The sequence below is a fragment of the Hypanus sabinus genome, chromosome 14 (genome assembly GCF_030144855.1).
Source record: "Hypanus sabinus isolate sHypSab1 chromosome 14, sHypSab1.hap1, whole genome shotgun sequence".
NCBI classification, from domain to species: Eukaryota; Metazoa; Chordata; class Chondrichthyes; order Myliobatiformes; family Dasyatidae; genus Hypanus; species Hypanus sabinus.
In genome coordinates this window covers 84,512,021-84,532,776 of record NC_082719.1, presented here as the reverse complement: position 1 = coordinate 84,532,776, position 20,756 = coordinate 84,512,021, and the positions used below count along the sequence as shown (strand labels likewise).

Here is a 20,756-nt window from a genome sequence, read left to right as displayed (position 1 = left end):
TGTGCTGGTCGTTGTTGAGTTTTGGCACAGGGGACAATTGAATAAGAAGGAGCAGGACAAGTAGACCTGCATCTCCTACTGTTTTTGAAATAAAGACAGTCAGGAGGAGAGTGATGATGATAGTATGTTGAAGGATAACAGAATTTTCAGTGCTTTAAAATAATAACTGTTACTATTAAAAAAAGCTGTATTTTATTCATTTAATTTTCAGTGTTTTAAAAGTTATTTCAATAAATAGCTAAATACCATGGGACTTCAAAGACAGATATTTTGTTGTAATGCATTTGTTCATTTTCAATTGAAATTAAAGCACGTTTTCTACATATCCCATGATATTTTATTTTCTCTTATGAGGTGTATTACCAAAACACTCCGTCCATCTGTTCCTGGTCCGGCCCCCCTGTCAAATTTTGGAACCCTTTGTGGCCCACAAGTCAAAAAGTTTGCCCACCCCTGAACTAGACCAACTAGAAGACTCCCCTTATTTTCAGTCTTCACCCCCTGCCAATCAGCCAATGCTGTATACATGTTAGTATTTTTTCTGTTACACCATAGGCTTTTATCTTGTTAATCAGCCTCATGTGCAGCACCTTGACAAAGGCCTTCTGAAGATCAAAGTATACAACATCCACCGAGTCTCCCTTGGCTATCCTGCTTGTTATTTCCTCAAGGGATTCTAACTGACTTGTCAGGCAAGATTTTCCCTTAAGGAAACCAAGTACTTTATACATATAACCATAATGAATTATTTAAACGACAAACAATGCTTAATCAAGTAACATATTTATAATATTACTCAAGTATTACTGATCTATTAAACACACAACACTGCTCCCTGCTTAACTGTGAACTCCAACTCAATGCGGAATGCAGCTTAACTTATATACAGTACATATGCTATATATACAGTAATAAGTGGATAAATAATGAGTTTGTGCTTATATCATTTATGCATTTGATGCCTCTGTATTTCCCACAAGGGCTATTTCACCAAAGTTCGCCAAGTCACAATGAATTGGCTGAAGCATTGAATTAGTTAAGTTTCCATCATGTAAACTACGTGTCAGAGCCCATGTCTGATGGAGGCTTGAGGCCGAAGAAAGTGGCCTGTCTTGGGGTTAGATGATTGTGAATGTGATGGGTGGGAGAGAGGAGCGGGGTCTTTTAGCTGTTGTTGTTTTATTGCCTGCAACACACACAAAATGCTGGAGGAACTCAGAGGCCAGGCAAAATCTATGATAAAAAGTATAGTCGAAGTTGTCAGGACTGGAGGAAAAAGGTGAGGAGTAGATTTAAAGGGTTAGGGGGAGGGGGGAGAGAAACACCAGGTGATTCCTGGAGGGGAAGAATGAAGTAAAGAGCTGGGAAGTTGATTGGTGAAAGAGACAGAAGGACATGGAAGAAAGAAAAAGGGGGGGTGGAGTGTCAGAGGGAGGCGATGGGTGGGCAAGGAGTTAAGGTGAGAGAGAGAAAAGGGGATGGGAAATGTTGAAGGGAGTGGGGGGCAGGGGGCATTATCAGAAGCTCAAGAACAAAATGTTCATGCCTTCAGGTTGGAGGCTACCCAAATGGAATATAAGGTGTTGTTCCTCCAACCTGATTGTGGCTTCATCACGCAGTAGAGGAGGACATGGATGGACATATCGAATGGGAATGGGAAGTGGAATTAAAATGGGTGGCCACTGGCCATTGGGAAATCCCGCTTGTTCTGGCGGACGGAGCATAGATGCTCGGCAAAGCGGTCTCCAAATCTACGTCGGGTCTCACCGATATACAGGAGGCCACACCGGCAGCACCGGACACAGTAAATGACCCCAATAGACCCACGGGTGAAGTGTCGCCTCACTGGAAAGGACTGTTTAGGGCCCTGAATGGTGGTGAGGGAGGAGGTGTAGGCGCAGGTGTAGCACTTGTTCCGCTTGCAAGGATAAGTGCTAAGAGGGGGATCGGTGGGGAGGGACGAATGGACAAGGGAGTCGCTTGTTGTGTTCTGTGTAGCATTGTGTTGGCACCAGAATGTGTGGGATACTGGTGAGCTGACCCCAGGGTTGTGCTGGTTGTTTACACAAACAACGCATTTCACTCTATGTTGTAGTGTAGAAATGATAAACAAACTTCAATGTTGAATCTGATTAATTTCAATGCTGCAGGGAGATCTCTGGAATTTGGTTTCATACTGCTTGCTATTAATTTGATGCCATGTTCCCTACGTTTAATCCTGCTGTATTAAACGTATAGTGGCGCCCCGGTGCCGACCGTGGTAACAATCATAATCATAGTGAGATAGAGCACAGGAGCAGGCCCTTCAGCCCTCGAGCCCATGCTGGCCATCAACCATCCCATCATAATCCTACTCTTTTTGTATTCCCCCTGGTTTCTGCAATTTAACCACATAGCTGGGGCAGTTCACATTTGTCCATTAGTTTACTGGCCAGTGCATCTTTGGGCTGTGGGAGGAAACTGGAGCAGCCATTTGGTCACAGAGGGAATGTACGAATTTCACGCAGACTGGATTGAACCCGGGCTGTGAGGCAGTGGTTCTACTCCCTGCTTCACCTGCCAGAGTAAACTGTCTGGATCTGGAGTCAATCTTATCAGGAATGGTTGAGCAAGCTGGGGCTTCTCTCTTTGGAGCGAAGGCGGATGGGGTGGCGACTTGATAGAGGTGTAAAAGCTGATCAGAGGTATAGATCAAGTGGACTGTCGGCATTTTTTCCCAAGGTGGCAATGATGTGAGGTGGATTATTTACACAGAGAGTTGTAAGTGCATGAAACAATCTACTAGAGGCCAATACATTAGGGACATATAAGAGACTCTTAAGCACAATGATGAAAAGAAAATAGAGGGCTACGTGGGAGGGAAGGGTTAGATTGATCTTGGAATAGTTTAAAAGGTGGGCACAACATCACAGGCTGAAGGGCTTGTACTGTGCTGTAATGTTCTATGTATTAAAGCATTGGGGAATTCTCTCACAGCAGCATGTAGATGTGACTCCATTCTGTAGACTTAAAAGTGACTTTTGTTGTGATCAAGCCTAAGCCCATCAGCAACATCAGGATAAGTTTTTAAATAACTTTTGAACTTTTAAAGTATATTTAAAGTATATTTTTAAAGTCAGATTTCAAAAGTAAGGTTTGACAAAAAAATTATAGTTGATTAAATTAATCAACTATAGAAAGCTTTTTAAAATTAAAAATATATTTAAAGTATCCTACCTAAATCTTTTGCAGTTGTTTTCTATCTTCAGCTGTATAAAAATATTCTGGTTGTCTCCTTGTACCTAGTGCAGTATCCTAAGTTCAGTTGCATCTATGAGTACTGGGCCATTAGTCCAGGTTGATGGTCCCTCATTGAATTCCATGTTGGTTTTAATAGCAAAATATATCCTAAAGACAAACTGCTTAGAGCAGCTTCAGCATTTCTGTACTTGAACACAGAAGTTCCAATGTTGCCATCAGCTTGACAGATAGGATGGTGAACACCTGGTTAGTGTTACCATCAGTACTACTGTAAAATCTGGGCCATTAAGTGGATCGTAGAAAGGTCAATGGAATAAGAAGTGAAACTCAGAAAACTCACATGGATGCAATTACCAAAAGACCATAAGACATAGGAGCAGAATTAGGGCATTCAGCTCATTGAGTCTGCTTCACTATTCCATCATGGCTGATTTATTAACCCTCTCAACCCCACTCTCCAGCTTTCTCTCCATAACCTTTGACACCCCGACTAATCAAGAACTTATTAACCTTCACTTTAAATATACCCAATGATTTGGCCTTCATAGCCGTCGGTGGCTACACATTCCACGGATTCACCACCCTGTAGCTAAAGAAACTTCTTCTTATCTTTGTTCTAAAGGGACATCCTTGTTTTCTGAGACTGTGCCCCATGGTCCTAGACTCATCCACTATAGGAAACATAAGCTACGGTAAATGTTTTAAGTTGAGAATCTACTTAAAATCTCCTACCTGGGTCTTTTGCAATTGCTTTCCATTTCCAGCTGCATAAAAATATCCTAGTTGTCTTTGCAGCTAATATAGTAATTCTACCATTTTTGTATTCCTAATGAATGTTGTTCAGCTATGAAGAGCTACTAAAGGCTTAAACATTTGAATGCAGTAAAATGCCTCTAATGGCATTTTTTTTTTGTTTGTTTTTGTAGGAACGAATTGTGGTTGAAAATGAAGAGTGGTTGGTCATCGTGCCATATTGGGCAACGTGGCCTTTTCAGACACTACTTCTTCCAAAAAGACATATACTTCGTTTACAGGACTTGTCTGATAAAGAAAGGGAGAGTAAGATAACTTCTTTTATTGTATATGATACATATAAAATACCACGACTTTTAACTATGCTTAATTGTGAGTAGAAAGAATTTAAAGCAGGCTATGATCCATGTATGGCCTTCCTGTCTGCTAAGATTTCTTTCTTTAATTAGATGTTAAAAGTAAAGAAAATAGAAGCACAAACAATTCATTACTTCTCTGTAAAATGGGGAGCAAGCAAAATCAGTTTATGAAATACTAAACTGAATCCCTTGCCCTCAATTTGCACAATTTATTTAATATGATTTTTAATATATATTTCTTGTTGTAATTTATAGTTTGTTTTTTATGTATTGCACTTTACTGCTGTCATAAACCAATAAATTTCTCCATACGTGTCAGTGATACTAAACCTGATTCTACCTATCATATTTATCAGAAGAAAGTGAATACCTTAATTTAAAATATTGCAGTATCATCACAGATTATTATAAACAGTTCATTTTCTGCTTTAGCAAGCAAAAACACAAGAGACTCTGCAGATGCTGGAAATCTTGCATTTAAAAAGAGCTTTGAACACAAAACTTTGGCAATGGGTAAATGCTTCATTGTTGTCACATTTACTGTGATGCAGTGATCGATCATTCCAAACATTAGTATATTGAGGTAGAGCAAAGGGAAAAGCAATAACAGAATGCTCAATATAGTATTACAGCGGAAGTGCAGTGCTAATAGACAAATGAGGTACAAGGACTGCACTCATCTTTATTGTACAGGAGGTCTGGTCTGTTCAAGACTCTTAAAATAGCAGGATTGAAGCTGTCCTTGAGCCTGATGGTTGGTGTTTTTAAGTATCGACTGTTTATACTTCTCCATTGCTGCTGCCTGACCTCCAGCATTTTGTGTTTGTTACGTGTTTTCAAGCTTTTGTGTTATCTGCATGATGGAGACCATTGTTAGGGCGGTGGGGGGGGGGGGGGGGGTGGCTGCCTTTGATTACATTGCCTGCTTTTCCAAGAGGTAGGAGGTGTAGGTGGGTCAGTAGAAGGAAAGCAAGTATTCATGATAGACTGGGCTGTGTCCACAAGTCTGCAGTTCTTTTGGTCTTGCCAAGAGTATTGCCATACCGAACATCCAGATAGGATGCTTCCTATAGTGCATGTAGCAGGGACATGTAAAATTTCCTTAGCTTTCTGAGGGAAAAGAGGCACTTTCTTGGTCATTGTGTATATGTGGTTGGACCAAGCCAGGCTTATGGTGATAATTACATCTAGGAACGTGAAGCTCTCAAACATATCCACTCAGCACTATTGATACATAGATGGCCGCATTCTCTTTGTTGCTTTCTGAAGTCAGGTTTTGCTGACATTGATGGAAAGGTTGTGGTCTTGACAACATGCCAGTAGGCTCTTTATCTCCTTCCTGTACTCCATCTTGCTGTTTGAGATCCAGCCTACCAAAGTGGTATCAACTTGCACACTGGAACATTATCAAATAAAATCTAACAACATTCCACAAATGATTTATTATGAAGTCGGGGAGAATGGTATTGATGTATGTTTCAAAGATGACAGAAAGGTGAAGCGATTTCGGCCAGAGTTGCCAGACTGCAAGGCTTCAGAATCAGGTTTATTATCACCGGCATGTGTCGTGAAATTTGTCAACTTAGCAGCAGCAATTCAATGCAATACACAATATAGAAGGAACAAAAATAAATGAGTAAGTAAATCAATTCCAGTATATGTTATTGAATAGATTAAAAATCATGCAAAAACAGAAATAATATATATTTAAAAGATGAGGTAGTGTTCATGGGTTCAACGTCCATTTAGGAATCGGATGGCAGAGGGGACTTAGGCAGTGAAGTTACGGGAGTCATTAATGATGTGACTAAATTCAGGGACATGTAGTGATTTTAAAGTGTTGGAGGAAGTTTCAAGTAGAAGAGGAAGTGAGGGAATGAGGGATTTTTTAAAATGAGGAACATTTTAAAGTTCATATGTTCAAAGTTAAAAGTAAAATTATCATCAAAGCATGTATACCTAAACGTATACTACCTTGAAATTAATTTTCTTGTGGGCATTCACAGTAGAACAAAGAAATACAATAAAATCAATGAAACCCTAGACATAAAGAAGACTGACAAACACCCAATGTGCAGTGTGTTGCTGGATTTGATGCTGGTGTGGTATGTGTTCAGAGGTTTCTAGAAGACCGGTATTACTGGAACTAATTTATTTCATTTGGTTCTACATTTTAGGTCTTGCTTGTATTATGAAAAGACTCCTGACTAAGTATGACAATCTATTTGAGGTCTCTTTTCCTTACTCTATGGGATGGCATGGTAAGGTCAACTAAATTTTGCAGTGAACAATGTGTGAAAGCAGGCTACTATCATGTTACGGTTTACGCTGAGCTAGGTGCCTCAAGTACTACGTTACCTAATGAAATTTGTGATCCAAGTACGTATAAAGATGTCCGTTTTCTAATCTAAGCCAGACCATCTTCTGGAATATCTCACAAGTAAATTGATAGGTCTGATTTTCATTAGATAAGAAGGGAATCTTAATGTATTGATCTAAGGTTACACAACTATTGAGAAGAGAATGGGGAAAATGATTTTAATGGAGTAAGCTTTAACTGGTATTCTCAATTTGGAGTTGGTTTTCAGTCATTATTTTAGATTTAATACTTTTAGATGCATTGCAGATGTTAGTTCTAGGCCTGAATTACTTTTTCTCTGCTGTTGGCTGGTGAAACATGAAGACCATTCAACGTCTGATAGTTAATTTTGGATAAGTGCTTCAATTTGGAAATGAAAATGGATAAGGTGATTTTCATTCCAATAACATAATTTTCTCTTCAATTAGTACAGTCAATCAGAGACTGTTTAAATGAGTATTTCTCTTTATAATTTATGATAAGATTCAAAAGTTGATTTGGCCAATGGCTATTAAATTACACTATAACTATTATGGTTTATCTGAAAGATTAATTTTCTTTTCATGAATGCAATTTTCCATTGAATCCTCAGTCTTATCACCTTTCCCCTAACAAAATGGGAGCATGCAAAGGGTTAAATAGAAATTAAGTCCTTGTCACATTGTATAATTGCCCACCATCTGTTTATAAATCTGGGTTTTGGCCAAATGGCGAAATGCTTACATCAAGCAGAATGGGGTTTGTTAACTCTGTAGCAATCCTGGCACATTTCTAGATGGGTTACATAAATAGTGTTGTGTCATTGTATATCAGGGAAACCATCTCTGACTGGGTCCAAAGTTAGCAGGGCCTCATTTGCTTCCATGTGCCACAAGACCATAAGACATAGCAACATGATTCGACCATTCAACTCATCGAGCCATTTGAACGTGGCAGATAGATTTTCCCTCTTAACCCCATTCTTATGGCTTCTCCCATATCCCTTGACACCATTTCAAATGATGAACCTATCACCGTCTGCTCTAAAATATCCAAAGCCTTGGCCTCTACGGCTGTCCCCCTGGTAAAGAATTCCATAGATTCACCACCCGCTGGCTGATGAAGTTCCTCCTCATTTCTTCTCTAAAGGGACATCCTTCTATTCTGAGGCTGAACCTTCTGGCCCTAGATTCTCCCATGATAGGAAACATCCGCACTATATACATAGGCTTTTCACATTATTCAGTAGCTTTCCCTTATTCTTCTAAACTCAAGTACAGGCCCAGAGACATTAAACACACCTCATATGAAGCCCTTTCATTCCCAGAATCATTCTTGTGAACCTTCTGGACCCTCTCCATCCCAGCACATCCTTTCCTGGATAAGGAGCTCAAAACTGCTCACACCACTCCAAACATGGACTGACTTATGCAATGAATTTGCATCACTAAAGACCAGGTTGGCTAAATGCTGACAGACCTACCTGTCACACAGATTCTGTGAGTGAGGGATAATCTTGGTGACTTCTTCCACCAAATTCCAGAAGTGAGAGGCGAGTGACTGCTTTGAAACTGGCAATGGTTGATGAAGGTCAATCACGCCAGTTGTGGGACTTCTCTGCGGAGTTCCTCAGGGCAGAGCCCAAGGCCAAGCTGCCTCATCAGTGGGCTTCACTCCATCAGGAGATGGAAAGTGGCTGCACATTGTTCAATTGCAGCAAGATCTGGGCTATATCTGGGCATGGACCAAGAAATGGCAAGTAGCATTCAACATATGTAAGAGATTAGAGCATCTCCAACTGTCTATCCTTGATATTCAATGGCACTTCTATTGCTGAGTCCTCTGTCAACAACATCCTAGGGGTATTGAGGTGGTCCCTATGGAGGTAAATGGGATTAGCATCGATTAGCATAGGTGTGGAAGGACACAGGGCTGTACCACTCTATAATTATAAAAAAAAATCTCAACCAAAAAAACAGTGGCTACAAAGGCAGCTTATGGGCCCGATATCCCAAGTAAGTAACTGCTTCCAAAGCCTTTCCATCATCTATGAAGCAAGAATTAGTAGGTTATAGAATACCCTGCACTTGACTAGAGGAGTGAAACTGGAGATCATAAGCAACACACACACACACACACACACACACAAAAGCTGGAGGAACTCAGCAGGTCAGGCAGCATCCATGGAAAAGAGTAAACAGTTGATGTTTCGGGCTGAGATCCATCTTCAGGACTAGAAAGAAAGGAGGAAGCTGCCAGGATAAAAAGATGGGGGCAGGCTAACTTGAAGGTGGTAGGTGAAGCCAGGTGGGTGGGAAAGGTCAAGGGCTGGAGAAGAAAAAAGAAAGTGGACAATAGGAGAAAGGGAAGGAGGAGGGGACGTGGGGAAAGAAGTATGCAGTTGAGAAGAAGTGAAAGGTTGGAAAGGGGAATAAAGTAATTGGGGAGTGGAGATTATTCACAAGAAGGAGAAATCAATATTCATGCCATCAGGTTGGCGGCTACCCAGTTGGAATATATGATGTTGCTCCTCCTACCTGAGTGTTGCCAATTTTGGCACAAAATGAGGCCATGGATTGACACACCATAAGTACATAAGTAGTCTACCTCATCAACACCCATCTCCTGCCAGAAACAAATTCATTCCCTGCCCCAGCACTGCACGGCGACGGCGGTGTGCACCATCCACAAAAAGCACTGCAGTTACTCATGCTTTTCGGACAGCACCTCCAAAGCCTTTGATCTCTACCACCAGGAATGACAGAGGCAATCTCGGAGCACTGGAGTACTCAACAAGTCATGCCATCCTCATTCAAAAGCCAATCCTTCATTATTGCTAGGTATGAATCCTGTAATTCCTTGCCCTACTTTTATTTGGGTGTGGATGAGGTAGTTGGTGTTGATGAAGTGGACTGCTTTGTCCACAACCTTTGTGTATTTATATCAAAAAGAAATGCTTCATTCTCTCCATTAATAGCTTCAGAACAATTGACAGCCACTTGTCCCTTCTCATTATTCCTGCCATTTCAGATGAAGATCTGTTTGCAGAGATGTAATGAGGCTTGAAAGCTAAAATGGTCACCTACCTACAGGATAGATAACAATAAGATTGGAAAAAGTGCAGAGAAATTTTACAAGGATGTTGTCAGGACTTGAGGACCTGAGTTATAGGGAAAGGTTGAACAGTTTAGGACTTTATTCCATGGACAGTAGAAGAATGAAGGGAGACTTGGTCAAAATTGTGAGGAGGTAAATGCAAGCAGGCTTTGTGCACTGAAGTTGTGTGAACTTAGGACTAAAGCTTATAGGTTAGGGGTGTAAGATGGAATATTTAAGACTTTTCGCACTGAGGTTGTATGAAACTAGAACTAGAGGTCATGGGTTAGGGGTGTAAGATGAAATGTTTAAGGGGAACTTAAGGAGGCATTCCTTCACTCAGAGAGCAGTGTGAAAGGGAAATGAACTGCCAGTGGAACTGGTGGATGCTGGTTGGATGACAACATTTAAATCCATGGATATTGAGAGGTATGAAGACTATAGTCCAGGTGCAGGTCGATGGGGCGAGGCGGAATAATGTTTCAGCATGAACCTGATAAGCTGAACGGCCTGTTTCTTTGCTGTTGTGCTGTATGAGGATAGTGTGGATGTCGCCCTGAAAGTCACTTTCAGATCTGTTTCTCTATCCATCCCAAGTTTAAATTGGGGCATAGTTTGTAACTGAGGGCCAGGAGAGGTGAATTGCTTCGATTATAGATCAAAAACAAACTGACTGCCATAAGTTGGAATAACTTCTGCCACTAAGAACTTCAGTACTCACTGACTTAAAAAAGAAACCCACTCTGCTAGTTGTTGTGCTCCTGTGTATACCTTTAAATGGTTCTTACTGTGGTAGTTATTCATTAATTGCTTTCTGTCCACAAATTGATGTTCAGAATGTTGAAATGACATAGGCCGATCTTCTGAAACTTAAGCAAAAGCAGAATGTATGAGGCAAAGTTAAAGTACAGATAGAATTTAACTATGACTCCAGCTAGTCATTGATTTATTGGAAGCATTTTATCTCATAATTGTTAGCATGCTTGAACTTGTAAAATTAACCTCATTGCATTACCAGAAATCAGTCATTTCAACAAGGTGAAAGAAATGCAATTTTACATTAGTTTTTGCCCTCATGTCACTAATCTTGATGATCGTGGGACACTAAAATGTTTACTTCAGGGGTTTCTAACCTGGGATCCATGGATCCCTTTCTTATCAGATTCTGCGAGATATGATTGGCCATTGTTACATTCTAACAGAATAATTGTGTTTTAACAGGAGCCCCCACAGGGCAGCTGTCTTCCAATGACAACCGTCACTGGCAGCTTCACGCACACTACTACCCGCCACTGTTACGTTCTGCAACAATTAAGAAATTCATGGTTGGGTATGAGATGCTTGCTCAGGCCCAAAGAGATCTCACGCCCGAACAGGTGAGGATGGTATCACATCAAAGCGTATGCACTGAACCATTGGTAACTATTACAAGACTTCCAAATCTTTTTTATGGCATGGACCAATACCATTAAGCAAAAGTTCCATGAACATAAGGTTGGGAATTCCTGCAATATTAAGCAGTGGTCCCAATCACCAGCCCTGACACCACCTTAAACACCATTTGGAAGATCCAAAGCAACTAAGTAAGAATCCTTTAAGAAATTCTTCCTTCTGCAACCAAGAAGAGAAAAGGAGGCAGGCCCATGGAAACATCATATGTCCATGGAAACATCACATTCTCCCTGCATTCCCTTCATGTCTCTCACCATTTTATATAAAAATGTTAGTCCATTACCACTGGATTAAAATCTTGACCTCTACCCACTCCCCAGTCAGCTGACATGATTTTATTTTGAGTTAAGAACTAGAATTAAAAGTAAAACTAGTAATTTAAAAGCATATAAAGGCTCAAAAACAAGGTTAGTGCTCAAAGGGAGGAAAAGAGTTTAAAGGAACTGATTGTTTTAAAGGTCTCACTGGATAAATTGGAAACACAGATAGGAACTGTAAATCCACGCATCTTCTTTCAGTCGCATTTAAAGTAATGGGATTGATTCTCAGGAGTAAATGGGTTTCTTTATGTTAGTAGTCTTGTTAACAGAATCATGTATATGGGTGAAAGAGTTCTACCATGCCAATGTCCTTTATTTTTATAAGACATAGGGGCAAAATTAGGCTAATCAGCCCATTGAGGCTCCTCTGCCAGTCCGTTATGGCTGACTTATTATCCCCCTCAATCCCATTTTCCTGCCTTCTTCCCATAACCCTTAATGCCCTTACTAATCAAGAACCTATCACTCTGTACTTTAAATACTGTATTGTAGCGATGTACTACATACAGAGCTAGAGACGACACACAGTCGGTAAGTCGTTTCGAAACTAGTTTATTCAAACTTCGCGGCGCTGGCATTTAATCCCTAGCACCCGCCCTCTCCGGGCAGAAATGACGTCAGAGGTGCATTACCAAAGTCTCTCCCCGCGCGCTGGCTATTTGTGAGCCGGTTCGCCTGTGCAGAAAGTGGGTCGCCACAGTATACCCAATGAATTGGCCTCCACAGCTATCTGTGGCAATGAATTCCACAGATTCACCAACCCCTGGATAAAGAAACCCCTCTTCATCTCTGTTCTGAAAGGATGTCCTTGTAAGTAACATCCCAAATAGTAGGTAACATAATCTGCAGTACCTAAACTTCAAACAACGTTAGCAAAGTTCTGTCCAGTATGAAGCTGCAGATATTTGAGTTGAATCTGAGGTAAAAATGATAATAAGTTAGTTGGAATTGTAAATACCACAAACTGGAATTTTAGGAGAATGTTATCAGAATTTTAATGAAAGTAGAGGAAGCAATTATCTAAAAGCAAAAACCTGTAGATGCTGAACATCCAAAGTAAAATGGAAATATGTTTTCAAAAGTTCTAGAAGTACTGATCTTGGATTTCATGCTCTCATGTCCACAGTTCCTTCTCATAAACAGATGTTGCTCAACCTGCTAAGTTCCACCAACAGGTTGTTTGTGGCTCCAGATTCCAGCATCTCTGTTTCTTTAGATATACTCAGCAGGTCAGGTAGCATCTGAAATGCTAACACCTTTTTGCCACACAGATTCTGCCTGACCTGCTGAGTTCTTCCCTCATTTTGTTCATTTAATTAAATAAGATGTTAAACAAACTACAAAGGGCAATTACAGTTTCTAAATCAACTACCTGGACCCTTATGCACAAGGCAAATTGATGCAAATTTAGTAGATGATATTACATCGGGAAGGGGGTTTCAAAGTGCAGAATTCAAAGTAAATTTATTATTTAATTACTTATGTGTCACTATATACAAACCTAAAGTTCATTTTCTTGTAGACATACTCAGTAAATCCAAGAAACGTAATAGAATCAACCAAAGACTGCACCCAACAGGATGGACAACCAGTGTGCAAAAGACTGTACTGTAGAAATGCAAAAGAAAAAAAGTAATATCAAAGCAATAAGTATTGAGAACATGAGATGACGAGTCCTTGAAAGTGAGTCCATAGGCTGTGGGAGCAGTTCAATGATAGGGCGAGTAATGTTGAGTGAAGTTATCCCCACTGGTTCAAGAGCCTGATGGTTGAGGGGTTCCTGAACCTGGTGGTATGGGTGCTGACGCTCCTGGACCTCCTTCCTAATGGCAACAATGAGTAGAGAGCATGGCCTGCATGGAGCTTTTCTCTATTCTGAATGCCAAAACCTGGTGGATTTTCAAGATTCAAGATTGTTTATTATCAGTCTTCAGTACACGAGTGTAAAGGAGAACAAAAGGAGGATTTTTCTTATGTAACAAGCTATTATAAAGTATGAAATATTGCCTAACCACAGGGTAGAATTAGTTGAGAGGGATAAATTTAGATCAAATTGAGTATAAAGGAAAATAGCAATTTTTTGGGGGGTAAATTGTGTAATACTAACATATTTGATGAGGTAACACTAAAGATTGATGAAATGAATGCAGCTGATGTTGATAGTATGGTTTCTTAGAAGGCACTTGACAAACTTTCATATAAAAGGCTGATCAACAATACTCCGGTCTGTTCAATTAAATTGCATCATGGGTAAGAAAAAGTTTCAGACCCAGAAAGGAGAGTCACAGTATAATTCAAAATTCAACATCTCAAGTTTCAAGTTTATTGTCATTCTTCAATATGCAAGTTTAAAGGAGAAAAAATGATTGTTAATATAGATCAGATGCAGCAAAAAAACATAAGCATAAAGAACTTAATAAAAATACACAATAAATGTAAATATAAAAGCAATCTTATAAAACACAGCGTACAAGTAACTGTCATATACATACTGTACATAGATCAATCATGTATGCCAGGTGATGAGTATGTAGTGGTGGTAAGGTGGGTTGGTGGCTGGAGGTGTTGATCAACCTGATGGTTTGGGGGTAGTAACTGTTTTTGAGTCTAGTAATACTGGTGTGTGTGGAAGCTGCTCAGCCTCTTCCCTGATGGGAGAGAGACTACTAGTCCATAAGCAGGGTAGGTGACATCCTTCATGACATTACTGGCCTTTTTCCAACTTTAAAATCATTTTAAAATGCATGTTGTGTTGCCACAGCTAATGCCGCATGTGGCCTCGACTGTTTTTTCCTGTGTGATCTACTTGCCTAAGTAGATCAGCTGTAGGTTTGCAGAGGTTACATAATTATATTGATCAGCCATCCTAACAAAATCTGTCCTGGATGTTTACTGCTGGAGAAGGGAATGGAACTTGTACTTCCTTGTTACGCTCCTGTCAAGGGCGAAATCGTACTGGAATTAAATTGCTACATTAATTGCTCTGTTGGCTCCTGTGACTAAATTATCCTCTTACCTCCAGGCTGCTGAACGACTGCGGAACCTACCAGAAGCTCATTACAAGTTGATGCGGAGAGAATAAAGAAAGGACCTTGCAAATGAACAAAATAAACTTCAAAAGACAGCTCCTCATGATTATAGCATTAAACTTTTTGGAAATGTTTATCGTTAATCTTTAAAGCACAATTTTCCCAGCTATTGCTTGAGCATAGATGGATGTATTCCAGTAAGCTGGCAGCGCAGTGGCCACTCTGGGTCCAACAGAGGTACATTTGACCCCTGCCGTCACACTACCTATTCTCCTCGCTATCCTTCTAGCTATTTTTCTTCCCCTCTCCCCACCTTTTTATTCTGTTGTCTTCCCCCTTCCTTTCCAGTCCTGGAAAGGGGGCTCATTCTGAAATGTTAGTAACTGTTTATTCCTTTCCATAGGTACTGCCTTACCTGCTGAGTTCTTCCACCATTTTGTGTGTGTTGCTTTGGATTTGTTCATCCTGTATGTCTTTCTTATGATCACAGGTCACTGCTAGATACTAAGAACATCAAGTACTGCATGACTAATCCATCAGCTAGTTGCTGGATGGCAATGCAGCTGGACTTACTGTGTACCATTGTTCTGTGTGGCCTGGACTTGTTACAAAACATAGTGCTGAGATGTTGCACAATGTGAATGATTGTCTTGGACTTTTTTCTCATGATTGCAAGATGCTGTTGGATATTGTTAATGTAGGATACTGCAAGTCTAGTTCATTGGTTCTGTGGAAAGACCAACAGCAAGGGACCTATGTTGCCTTGGTTGTGGCGAGGACTAGGCCCTTACCACAGGGTCACCTGGTGCTGTTTTCCAGGGCTGAGGGAGAGAGCAGAGGCCTGTGTCGGTGTGCTGGGATCCGTACTGGCCCCCCTCGTCGGTGATCGCCTCCAGTTTCTGCGCGGTGCTGCTCTGCAAAGTTTGCTGAGTGGAAGAGCAAGATGAGCCAGGGCAGCTTACTGTCAACCTACCGTCATGCCACTCAGGGACTTGGGCTATATTTCTTTTCTCTTTCTCGTGTTTATCCATTACTCTTAACTTTTCCCTCCTAGATTAAGCTCCCATTTTTTTAATGTCCTGATCCCTATCCAGGAGACTCTTACTGCCCCTAATGCAGAATCCTCTATCAACACCTCTGGCGGGGCATTAGATACACCCACCACTCTCTGCATAAGTAAATACCATAAGACCATAAAACTTAACAGCAGAATTAGGTCATTGGGCCCATCAAGTCTGCTATGTCACTGTATCATGGCTCATTTATTATCCCTCTCATCTTCATTCTATTTTCTCCCTGTAGCCTTTGACAACCTTACTAATTGAAGCCCTTATCAACCTTTGCTTCAACTGTACCTGATGGCTTGGCCTTCTCAGCCATTTGAGGCAATGAATTCCACAGGATTCACCACCCTCTGGCTAAAGAAATTCCTCTATACTTCCCTCCAATCACCTGAAAATTATGTTCTCTTGTATGAGCCCTGGGAAAAGATCTCTGTCTATCCACTCTACCTATGCCTCTTATGTTCACTATCTATCACTATTGAGTCATCTCTCATCCCCTTTTGCTCCAAAGAGAAATGTGTCTATTCTGCATTCTATGTTGTGTCCATTCTAGATGGGCTCAATTCAAAGCATGATTGAATAAAAACATTGTCTCCTGTCAGTTTGACTTCAGCAGAAGTCCGATGGATCAACTTCACCGACATGTGATTGAGAGAGTACAGGGCAATTTGTGATTCAGTTTAGCAGCCTGTGAAGGGAAAATGGTTCTGGTAAATTTATGAAAGTCAGCTTCTGGAATGCAAGTAAATACAGCAATTGATCAGGGAAGCTTGCTGCAGTTAGTGGGTTCCTGAAATTTACTTGTGGTGACCAAATCACTGATCTGAAAAGTTTATTTTAAGTTCAATGATTGGGCATCATTCAGCAGTGGTGTGTGCGGTTTTGTGTGGTTTTATTAATGGAAAGGCAAAGTATGGGATTTATGTTCACAGGGCAGGAACAGCATGTCCATTCACAAGTACTGCTTGCTGCCAAGTTAAAGAACTTCCCTCTTATTCAAATTGGCAGTTTAACAAGTATGAGTTAAGTCCATCCTCACCATCAATATTTGTATTTAAAAAAAAATAAATATCTACATGTGATCATCATTCTAGCTCTTTCCTGTCCAAAAAGGAAAACAGAGGTAGGAATTGACAACTGGCTATTTCCAAGTATCTGCATGTAATTTGTCATCATGGTCTTTCCTTACCAGGAATTAATACTTTTAAGATTTTGAAATAAAGAAAGCTCAACCTCTCTTCATCTCTTACAAACTTTCAGAATTACTGGTCTGGTGCAAGTGCAGAGGCAGTGAATGAGTGATACGCAGTTCTGATTGCAGACCCGGATTTCAGTTATATTCAGATTTTCCTTGAAGGTAGTATCAGAAGACGAATAAGACGTAGAAACAGATATGGGCCATTCAGCCCTTCGAGTCTGCTCTGCCATTCCATCATGGCTGAGGTAAATTCATCATTCCATCACAGGTAGACAGGATCACAAAGAGAGCTTTGGGCACAGCACTGCACTTTATTTGGTAACTTTTATACTTTATTCTGCATTAATATTGCCTTATCTTATCCTAGCACCATGAACTGTGTCATGATTTGATCTGTATAAACAGTATGCAAAGTAAACTTCGCACTCTATCTTGGTATATGTGATAATATTAAGCCAATACCAATACCTTCATAAATCAGGGCATTTAGTACAGGAGTTGGGATGTTATGCTGATGTCTTACAAGATATTGATGAGGCTGAATTTGGGGTATTGTGTACATTTCTGATCACCTACTTATGGGAAAGATATTAATAAATTCAAAAGAGTGCAGTGAAAATTGGCAAAAATGTTGCCAGGCTTTCAGGACCTGGGTTATGAGGAAGGATTGATTAGGTAAGGATTTTATTGACTGGAGCACAGGAGAATGATGGGAGGTACACAAAATTGTGCGAGGTATAGATAGAGTGAATGCTTGCAGTACTTTCTCCCATCAGGCTGGGTGAGACTAGAACTAGGTCATAGGTTTAGGGTGAAAAATGAAATATTTAAGCAAAATCTGAGGGGTACCTTTTCATCCAGAATACGTTATGAGTGTGAAATGGGCAAAGAAGTGGCAGGTAGAATATAGTGCGGGTAAGTTATGTACTTTGGGTAGAAGGAGTAATTGGACTGTAAGGACCAATTAATTTATGACTATTTTCTAAATGGGGAAAAAATTCAAAAATGAAAGATGTAAATTGTCATTAGTCATTGTGCAGATTTCCCTAAAGATTGAGCCGATGGTAAGGAATGCAAATACAATTTTAGCATTCACTTGAAGACGATTGGAATATAAAAGCAAGGATGTAATGCTTAGGTATTAGGATGTAACGTAAGGTATTGGTCAGACCATACTTGGAGTATCGTGAGCAGTTTTGGGCCTATTGAAAGGATGTGTTGGCATTGGAGAGGGTCCTGAGGAGTTTCATGAAATTGGTTCAAGGAATGATAGGGTTAAGGTAGAAGGAATGTTTGATGGCTGTAGGCACATACGTGCTGGAGTTTAGAAGATCAATTGAATATTGAAAGGCCTAGGTAGGATGGATGTGGAGAGACTGTTTCCTATAGCGAGGGAGTTTAGGACTGGAGGGCACAGCTTCGGGATAGGGGATCATCCTTTTAGGACAGAGATGAGGTGGAATTTGTTTAGCCAGAGAATAGTGAATCTGGGGAATTCATTGCCACAAACGGCTGTACAGGCCAAGTCATTGGGTGTATTTAAAACTGAGGTTGTTAGGCTCTTGATTAGCCAGGGAGTTACAGGTTATGGGGAGAAGACAGGAGTATGGGATTGAGAGGGATAATTAATCAGCCATGATGGAGTGGCAGAGTATACTTGATGGGCTGAATGGCCTAATTCTGCTGCTGTATCTTATGGTCTTATTTATTTATTAGTGATACAGCACAGAATAGGCCCTTCCAAACCTTCAAGCAGCGGTGTACAGCAACCCCTGATTAACCCTAGCCTAATCATGGGACAATTTTATGTGACCAATTAACCTACTAGCTAGTCTGAACTGTGGGAGGAAACCGGAGTAAACCTTTGCATACCATGGGGACAGCATACAGATTCTTACTGAGGATTGTGCGATTGAACTCCATTCTCTGACATCCCAAACTATAATACCGTTGCACTAACCACTACACTGCCAAGGTGCCCATGGTAGTGTTGTGGTAGATATGGGGTCAATTGTAACATATTGAATTGGCACATGGATGAGAGAGGTATGGAGACCCGTGCTCCTGTGTGGGTTGATAGAATGAGGCAGAGTAACAGCTCAGCACAAACTAGATGGGCCAAAAAGCCGGTTTCTGTGCTGAAGTGCTCTACTACTCAGTAGCTGTGGTTCAGGTGCAGGTAGATGGGACTAAGCAGAAGAACAAATAGCACAGAATAGATGGGCCAAATGGCCTGTTTCTGTGCTATAGTGCTCTATGACTCTATTAGCAAATTGGAGTAGGTAACTGGAGATTATGGATTCTCTAGAATTTCCCTGACACAGTCTTGTAAAGTAGTATTCCATGTAGGACTGGAGAACTGAGATGGACTTTTGCTTGTTTTGAGGTTTTCAGTGAAGTAGTAGGGCAAGAGCAGCATTTGTGGACCAGTCTCTTATCTTCCTCTCTTTGGCTACGCTGTGCCTTCTATTCTAGGGAGAAATAGGAAGAAGTTTGAAGGAACAGTGAGGTAAAATTTTAAAGGTAAAATGGTCAGAGTGTATAAAGTGATCAAATGAAAACACAAAAACAACATGTTAGAAATACTCAACAGTGAGGCAGAGTAACCATGGAGATAGAAACAGACATAATGTTTTAAGGTAAGTAATTCTTCATTAGATTATGTGCTTAATGTTCTGATGAAAGGCCAGTGATCAGAAATGTTAGCTTGATTTCTCTCCTCAATAAGCGCTGCCTGGCCTTTTGAGTACAATGTTCCGAGCATTTTATTTCAGAATTCCAGTAACTGCTATTCTGTTATTTCAAATGAAGACTTATATTGTTACTAAAACAACATAGTATGTTCCTGGAAACATGTCCTTGCACTTTGTACACTTTAACTTTAAATACTCTTACATCAGCCCAGCATTTCAAACACGATCTTACAGTGTTTCCTAACTCACTTCTGTGAACATTATTTCCACTGTCTCTTAAAATGCAGTGCAGATATAAGAATTATAACTAGGAGTTAAACTTTAGGTGAGCTGTGTTTTTGAAATGCTCTGCCTGAAGGGGTGATGGAAGCAGATTTACTGCCATCTTTCAATAAGCAATTGGATATATAATGGAAAGTAAAAATAATTGGAGTGCTGTGGAGGATCAGAGAAGGACAATTGATTGGTTCTTTCACAGCTTTTGTGATTCTACATTTAATGCTCTCCTGGCCTCAAGGAACAAAAGAGTAAACAGACAGACTGTTTTAACTGACTCAGTGTGCGTCTGCAGAATTCTGCTTCTGAGAAATATTTGTGGGGCAGCACAATTGTGTAGCGGTTAGCCTAATTACAGTGCCAGCGACCTGGGTACATCTCTTCCACTGTTTGTAAGGAGATTCTACGACTTTCCTGTAAACTCGTGGGTTACCTCCCACATTGCAAAGGTGTATGGGATAGTAGGTAAATTGGTCAGATGGGTGTAGTTGGACGTCGCTGGGCCAGAGGGCCTGTTTCTGTGCTGTACCCCTAAATAAAATAAAATCAGTCCTTCCAGTCGTGATGCATATACCCTGTAAAAATATTGAGAGAGAACCATTTTTAGCCAGTAAGCCAAATAAATGCCTTTCTCTAATATATAATAAAGCTAATATGAGATGTAATATATTCAGTTGCAGTTGGGTTTCCAAATACAGTAGATTCCAATCAATTGGGCCATTGGCAATCATTTATTTTCAAGCATTCAGGTTTGGAGATGCCAGAAATGGCCTGGAATAAAAATGAAATTATTTCACTAGTTCGTGTTAGGAACTACGAAGAATTTGAAGGTATCGCCAATCATCTTGAATGGTACAATGCAAATGAAGAGCTGGAGGATGCAATCCAAAGCATTGTATATATCAATCCAATATCTGTAATAGATGCCTGCACTGATT

General features: G+C 40.4%; 1 protein-coding gene across 3 annotated transcripts in view; it reads left to right on the top strand.

Moving 5' to 3' along the window:
• The window catches only part of galt (galactose-1-phosphate uridylyltransferase), a 68,644-nt gene extending 51,756 nt beyond the window's left edge, over positions 1–16,888 (top strand). For all 3 annotated transcript variants that reach the window (XM_059989578.1, XM_059989579.1, XM_059989577.1), the window contains exons 9-12: positions 4,167–4,299; positions 6,530–6,613; positions 11,008–11,162; positions 14,581–16,888. In XM_059989578.1, the coding sequence (XP_059845561.1) occupies positions 4,167–4,299; positions 6,530–6,613; positions 11,008–11,162; positions 14,581–14,640 (432 nt within the window). In that variant the 3' untranslated portion in view covers positions 14,641–16,888. The remainder of the gene's footprint in view (positions 1–4,166; positions 4,300–6,529; positions 6,614–11,007; positions 11,163–14,580) is intronic.
• Positions 16,889–20,756: the final 3,868 nt, after the last annotated feature.